The 8,601-nt window shown below is 34.5% G+C and overlaps 1 protein-coding gene across 1 annotated transcript; it reads left to right on the top strand.

Moving 5' to 3' along the window:
- The first annotated feature begins 1,221 nt into the window (after positions 1 to 1,221).
- Positions 1,222 to 2,064, top strand: LOC135232110 (olfactory receptor 8K3-like). The gene has a single exon (XM_064289413.1). The coding sequence runs from the start codon at positions 1,222 to 1,224 to the stop codon at positions 2,062 to 2,064; it is 843 nt and encodes a 280-aa protein (XP_064145483.1).
- Positions 2,065 to 8,601: the final 6,537 nt, after the last annotated feature.

The raw sequence follows: 8,601 nt of genomic DNA, 5'->3' as shown, positions 1-8,601 counted from the left end.
TTATGTTTTCGCTATTTGTTCAGATTTCCTCATATATCTTAGGTTTGTCCATCAGAAAAAATGTATGTATCTGATTTCTTACAAAAAACTTAGAATGTGTCAGTTACAATACAAATGCCCAACTAGAAATGAAAGTATTTTAATTACACTAGAAATGAAAATAACCTAAAGAATGACACTTTTAGACACTTTAGTCATAAAATAGGTGTTATGGAATGTAAGGCTGGGGTTAGTTACAAGGATAACATTTTAATGAACTTATTCATCATGAAAATGGTGACAAAGATCTTAAGTCACAGTCCAGAACAATGTACCTATAAATATCTTAAAGATCAAAACAATTAACAACATAAAGTAATAATTCCAAATAACTACTGTCAGCATCAAAAAATGACAGATGATGATGATGATGATGATAGATATACAGACAGAAAGACAAATAGGTAGACAAATAGTCTAGACACGCTATTTTTGTTTTCAAGTATTGTAGACACATTGAAACCTTTAACTCTCATTTATCCTTCCTAACAACCCTGCAAAAAAGAGATAGAATTTGATTTTTCAGGTGGGGATAAAAACATTCACATAACTTACGTTATTTGCCCAAAGCACCACATTGTATGCATTACAAAGGGAGGTATAGCAGAGGTTGCATCTATGTACATATATCTCTAGGCAAGTTTTCTCATATAAAGACAAATAATTTCCACTGTGATCAGTTATGTGTCTATTGAAAACTTGTCTAGTACGTTGATTGTTCCATCCTGGGCCATCTATATATATATGAGTTTTCGTAAGATAGTATTTTGAAGGACAGGGTTCAAAATATAACCATGTATTTTTTAGGTATGCGAAAAAGATAAAAGTTTTAAGAAGAGTGTAATAAATATCCATGTACCTAACACCTAAAGATTTAACATATTATTCATTTTTGTTTCATCTATCTACCAATGTATCCAACAGTGTATCTAATATGTATAAAAAACCCAAAACCTAGTGCTGTCGAGTCGCACAGGGTCGCTAGGAGTCGGAATCTAATATACATATGCTGGTGTCAAATTTCTGTCACTTGGATATGTATTCAAATATCCTAAAATAGAATGTTTGGATGTATACTATTCATGCTGATTTTGTATACTAAAAACCTACCAGATGATATTGCATAAAACCTATTGATGATGCTGATGTCTCCATTCAGAACAGGTTTCCTGATAGACCAACATGGACAAACACAATCTAACAGTTCTGAATGAATTCATTCTGATGGGAATCACAGACCACCCAGAGCTGCAGGCGCCATTGTTCGGGCTGTTCCTCATCATCTACATGACCTCAGTGGTGGGCAACTTGGGCATCATCATCCTCACCAAGATGCACTCCAAGCTACAAACTCCCAGGTACTTTTTTCTCAGACATCTGGCTATCACTGATCTTGGTTATGCAATAGCTGTAGGGCCCAAAATGCTGGCAAATTTTGTTGTAGATGAAAATACAATCTCCTATTATTTTTGTGCTATACAGCAAATTTTCTTTTTTATATTCATAACTACTGAATTGTTTATTCTGTCAGCAATGTCCTACGACCGCTATGTGGCTATCTGTAACCCTTTGTGCTACACCATCATCATGTCACGAGGGGTGTGTTCTCTGCTGGTGGCAATCCCTTATCTCTACGGCACATTTGTTTCTCTTCTGGTCACCATAAAGATTTTTAATTTATCCTTCTGTGGCCACAATGTCATCAGGCATTTCTACTGTGACATTCTCCCCTTGGTATCTTTGCTCTGCTCAGACACAGATGAGATCAAATTGGTCATTTTCATCTTATCTGTTTTTGGTTTGATTTCATCTCTTCTAATAGTTCTTGTTTCTTACATACTCTTAATTGCATCCATTCTCAGACTGAACTCAGCTGAGGGCAGGTACAAGGCCTTCTCCACCTGTGGATCCCACCTGACTATGGTGGTAGTGTTCTATGGGACTTTAATCTTTATGTATCTGCAGCCCAATCCAGTCATTCCTTTGACACTGATAAAGTGGCTTCCATATTTTACACCCTGGTGATCCCCATGTTGAATCCCATGATCTACAGTTTGAGGAATAGAGATGTAAAATATGCCTTACATAGGGCTTTAGGACGATTATGCAACATATTTTCTCAAAGTTCACTGTAACATATGATTCATATAATTTACATTTGGGCTTTAAACTTTTGTCTGAGTGCCTCCAGAGGGAATAAAAAAAAAAATAGCAAGCACAAAACACACAGGTAAGTTGAACATATATTTCTATATCGCCTTCTACCTGTCACTCTACTAAGAGCTGTAAGTAGATTAATAAATGAAACAGTACAAAGTGTTGTCTTCCATGAGCAGGAGTGAAGCATTATAAGCATAATAATTAAGAAAGTTGATAGTATATTAGAATGTGATGGGAGCGTTAGATTTTTAAAAAAGAAAATTGAATATCTTCAGTGGGATAGTGAAACTGTAATAGACACAGGAAGATTTCCAAGTACCTGGTGTTCTGCTCATCTAGTAGAAAAAAAAAAGGAGAAAGAGTGTGTGGGTGTGTGCACTTCCAAAAACTTTCTGTTTTATTGCTGACACTCAGCCCTGGGTAGTTAATTCTGATTAAAAGAAGGGTCAGTGTGGCGGGTTGATTTAAAGTACTCGGTCATTTGAATTTGCTCATATGTCCACTTTCTAAACCTTGCCTTTACTTTCATATTTGAGCCCTTAGAGTCTGTTTACTTTGTTATTATTTTGTTATTACTATATTGTAATATTAGTATAAACAGTAAAAAAATAACTTATATTCAACGAGATCAGCTCGGTATCTGCTTTTGTCTAAGTTAGCCCATTTTATCTGTTATCAGTGGATATACCTGTTAAGGTAAATTTTTGAGCTCAGCCACAGAAGTTCCCAGGTTTTTTCATTTTTTCTGTCCTGGATTAATATAGCTTCCTATTTCCATGCTTTTGTCTCAAAGATTGTTATCCTTATCTCTCTAGAAAAGAACAATTACTCTTGTTTAGAAGTCATTTTCTAATTGTTTATGTGCCCTCGCATAAGAGGTCTATTGTAGGATGAGTTAGGTTTGTTGCCTTGTTTTTGTTTGGCTGGATTTTCTTAACCTTGATGAACATAAGTGTGAACTTTAGTTCGACCAGTATCTGTTGTTTGAAGTCATCATTCCGATTATTCTGCTTGGAAGAAGCATAGACATAATCCATGGTTTGGTCCGTGCTGTGTTTCTAGTGAGTGAGGTATAATATGTAGTATTTTATATATTTGCCATGATTTCTGGGCATCAAATAGTTGCTCCATATTTCCTCCTAATTTTCCTGCATTTTTTTCATTGTTACTCTTTTAATACTCAAAAAATTTGTAGTGAGAAAAACATAAATTTAAGATATGCTAAGGTTGTCTTTAAAAAAGAATCCAATCTAGGTTTGAAGTTAGGACCCTACGAGGTAGGTTATGATATATTTCTATGTATGTAGAGATTAGAAAACGCATGAGAAAAATTTCACTTATAAAGTCAGGATATCAAAATAGAAATTTAAAACACACCCCATTCCCAATCATTCCAAGGGGTTGGATTGGGAAATTCTGATAAGCGTTTGGGGAAAAAGAATTAACCAATTGCACACAAACTCTTCTACAAAACTGAAGAGAGGGGTGTTTTGCATTTCCTGTATGAGGATAGCTTTGCTCTGATATCAAAGGCGGACAAAGGCATTAAAAGAAAACAACAGAGCACATATGTGAAAAATCTAAAGTAAAAATTAAGAAATTGAGTCTGGCAATATGTAAAGACAATAGTACACCAAACAGGCATGCTTCAGAAATGCATGGATAGTTTTGCATTAAAAAATCAGTTATTGACATTCTCCATAATTAGAAATAAAAATGCCAAGAAAGTCATACAATAGATGTAGAGAAGCATTTTAAAAGTACCGATAATTGTGATAAAACCTTAACCAATCTAGTATTAAAATGGAGCTTCCTCAAGCTGATAGAGGGCACCCGTGAACAACCTACAGCTACCATCACAAATAGTATGAAAGACTGAATACATTTCCAGTAAGACCAGGATCAAAATAAGTAAATCTATTCTCACCAAATCTGTTCCACATTTAGTGGCTGTTCTAGGCCACACAGTAAGGCAATAAATAAATAAACAGAAAGCATCCAGATTGGAAAAGGAGGAAAACTTTAATTACTGATACATGACATGATTTTTTATGTAAAAAATCTAATAGAGCCTACAATACAGTCACAGAACTAAAAAATTAACCTAGCATTTATTTGTGAATTTATTCTCAGCTTATAATTTTATTTTAAAAAAAGAAAAAGTTTTCTTTGGATTTTAAGTAGGCTTTCATTGATTTTGTAGATACATTTGGAGATTTCGTAGCTATAACACCAAAAACGAAATTCATAAAAAGTTTGACAACAGGAAATATTAAACTTCTGCTCTTCAAAAGACACTTGTATAAAAAAAAGTCATATTCTGGGAGATAATATTTTCAAATAGTATATCTCATTAATGGTCTGTGTCCATAATATATATGTCCCTCTCCTCACCCAACCCCCCCCCATTGGTATCGAGTAGATTCTGACTCATAACAACCCTATAGGAAAGATTAGAACTGTCTCACAAGGGTTTTAAGGATTGGCTGGTGGATTCAAACTGCCAAACTTTTGGTTAGCTACCCAGCTCTTTAATCACTGTTCCACCAGGGCTCCATAATATATACAGAGAAAGGCCTCAAAACTCAATAATAATGGTAATGATAATAATAATAAAAGAAAAAGAAAAGAAACAGTTCACAAAAAAAATGATCATAAAAATGAACATTCACTTATTCATAGGACATATTCAGCAGACAAATAAACACGTTAAAAATGTCCAGTTGTTTATCCATCTGTGAATTTCAGGTTAAACCCTGGTGACATAACTATACATCTATTAGACTATCAGGTGTTTGGTAAGTTTGCGGGAGAAACGGAACATTCATAAACTGTTAGTGGAAAATTAAAATGATAAAAATACTTAAAAAAATAATTTAAGTACCAGGGTCTTAAAAAGCTGAACATAGTTTTACCCTAAAATTTAACCAATTTACTCATATCTACCCAAGTGAAATGAGAGCATTTATCCTTAAAAATACATGTATACAAATGTCTATAACAAATTTGTTTGTAGTACTCAAAACTAGAATCAACCCAAATGTTCATCTACTTGAGAATGGATGAATAAACTGTGGTATTTCCAAGCAAGTTAACACCACTCAGTAATAAAAACTACTGAATTATTGGGACATGCAAATACATGGATGAAAAGTACAAATTGATACATCAGGCTTTGTCAAAATTAAAACAACCCACACGGAGACATTTATCCCACACATGTGAAAACTTATGTTCATACAAAAATCCTTACACAAATGTTCAAAGAAACAATTTTTATAATAGCTGAAAACTAGTAACAAGCCATGATGTCCTTGGGTAATCGAACTGTCCTAAATCCATACCTAAAGCCATACTCAGCAGTAAAAAAAACAAAGTATTGATGCACACAACATCATGGATGGACCTCAATAGAATCATGTGAAATGAAAACAGTCAATCACAAGAGGCTGTTGTTGTTGTTACCTGTCACTGAGTTACCTTAACTCAGGGCGACGTTATGTAAAACAGCACAGAACATTGCCTGGCCCTGTCCTATCCTCACCATCATCAGTATGTTAAAGTTCATTGTTGCAGCCACTGTGTCAATTCATCTCTTGGAGAGGTTCCTTCATTCTTATTGGCCCTCTACTTCACCAAACATGATGTCCTCACCCAGAAACTGGTCTTTCCTGATAACATGCCTGAAGCAAGAAAGTCAGGCAGTGTTCTGTTGGAGGCAACAAAATAGGTACCATTCAAGACTTTTTTTGTTTTCTTAGGTGTCATTCAGTCGATTGAAAATTATAGCAATGCACAGGACAGAGTAGAAATGTCCCATAGGGTTGCTTAGGCTGTAATATTTATGGGTACAGATGACCAGGTCTTTTCTCCCCAGGAAGGCTAGTAGGTTCAAACAGCTAACTTTCCACTTAGCAGTGAGTTTCATAAATATATATATGTATATATATATATATACTCGTACATATATGTAACCAAAATCCAATGATGTCGAGTTGATTTTGACTCATAATGATCCTATAGGACAAAGTAGAACTGCCCACAGGAACACCTGGTGGACTTGAACTGCCGATTTTTTGGTTAACAGCTGGACTCTTAACCACTACGCCACATACATACATTACATAGGAGAAAAAAAAAAAGGTTCTAAAGGGATACATTAGAAATATTTACAATGACAAAATGCAGCAAAAATATTTATAACATGGTAAATACAGTAAATATATATTCATAATGAAACATTCCACACAAATATCACACTTTATGAGGGTGTGTTGATATGGTAGAACATTATATCAAGCATAACAGAACATTTACTAAGATGAGAAAAAAGTTTTGGGATGAGGATTGGACAAAATGAAAAACATAAAACACTGAAATATAGTGATGGAAAATGAAACAAACAAGCAAAAAACATAAACACATGATGGCAAATGACTATGAAGTGAGAAACGAGGGTAACATTTCTGTTCCTGAGGTCAAAAGGAAAAAAAAAAAAAAAAACCTTGAACATAGCGATAACAGCAACAAAAACAAAAATAACAGTAAACTAGGAAGTGCTATCTCACATATGCACAATGTACTACTTTTATTCCATTTAAGTCTTTGAAATAATGCCATAGGAAAGTGTTTAAGCACAACTTCATTTTGTCATCCATTTGAAGAGGCCATTGTAGAAATGAGAATATTGACAGTTCTGTTTTACAGATACAATATTTTAATCCAGATCCCCCTGTGGTAAAAATGGAATGGAAAAAAAGTAAAATGCAAGACTATATGAAATAGATAAACATAGACATACATACATACTGTATCAATAAAATTTTGGTCACTGGTGAATACAAAATGTCCTGGACAATTAAGAAACAACCCCCAGGTATTCTGTTAAGCTTTCAAATGCTTCAGGAACAATCAACAAATTGCTTGGCATGTCCTCAGGGAGAATCTCCAAGGGTGAAAAAAAAATCCATAAATTCTTCTCACTCTGCCATGTTAAGAAACACTTGGGGGAGTCAAGCCAGATGATTCATTACAGGTAAAAAGACTGTTTTCATATTTTACCAAGAAGTGAAATGTTTCAGTGACACTTGCAAGGTCCCACCTTTATTCGATGGCAAAGTCATAGCAAAATATTAAGATTTCTGAGTCAGTTCTGTGTGCATTCCACTTTTCAGTAGTGCCTGAGACTAGGATCTCTGTGCATTTTTTCCATTATTAATTTTTTTGAATATTCACACTTTGTTTCAGAGGCTAAATGTTCATAAGTATCTTTGAAACCTTATGACTAAATAATATTTTTACTTTATAAAAGTAATTATATGAATAAAAAACTAACAGAGAAAAAAAAAAAAAAACAGTCCTGGAGTTTTTTGCCTCAGTCCTACCCCGTGTGTGTCAGAAAACTGTGGTCTGTAGTTTTTCAATGGCTGTGAACTTTCAGAAGTAGATCTTTCTTTCTTCCAAGGTGCCTCTGAGTAGATTCAATCCCCCAACCTTTCAGTTTGTAGCTGAGTGTTTAACTGTTTGTGCCACCCAGGTGGCCTAATTACTTGAATAATAGAGCTCAAATATGAAAGTAAAGGAAGCATATGCAGTATTAAAAATACTGTAGCAGAATTATGCAGCTACAGTATTCAGTCTCCAAAGTTGATGTCCTTTCAAATCCTTAGTTATGAGCTGGTTCTAGGCTCTTTCTATGTCCCTCTTAAGTGTAATTTTAACATTTACTGTATAATGAAATAATGTATAAATGTAGATTTTTGCCAGTCTCTTAATGAGGAAATAACAGCCAAGCTCTTAACCACTGCTCCACCAGGAATCCCATCTATGTACAGGTACATGTATCTGCATATGATTATGTATTGTGTATATGTTCATGTATATATACGTCTACATATACATGTTCACCTATACTTACAGCTATGTTCTTATCTGTGTCTACCTTTATCTCTATGTTTATATCAGGGTTTCTCAACTTCTGCCATAGTGACAGTTTGGACTGGAAATTTTCTTATTGTGTGGAGTTACCCTGCATATAGTAGAATGTTTAGTAACATCCCAGGCTTCCATTAGGTACGAGTAGTACCCTTCTCCTAGTTGTGACATCCAAAATATCTCAGGCATTGACAAATGTTCTTTGGGGAGCAAATTTTACCCATTTGATAACAAGTTAAACTTCTCTTTCTTTCCCTCTTTCCTTCTCTCCCTCTCTATTTTCAGGTGCCTATAATTTATTTGTGGGAGGCGGGATTAATTTCAAATAACTGTATTGGTGGGTTTAGGATTTATCTTATTCATTTAGCATATTGCCTTTGTGTACTAAAGATCTATCAGATGATGCTACATAAACCCTATTGACTATACTGATGTCTCTATCCAGACTAGGTTTCCTGACAGACCTAG

This window comes from Loxodonta africana, chromosome 7 (genome assembly GCF_030014295.1).
Source record: "Loxodonta africana isolate mLoxAfr1 chromosome 7, mLoxAfr1.hap2, whole genome shotgun sequence".
NCBI lineage: Eukaryota > Metazoa > Chordata > Mammalia > Proboscidea > Elephantidae > Loxodonta > Loxodonta africana.
This window is presented reverse-complemented; position numbering and strand designations above follow the sequence as displayed.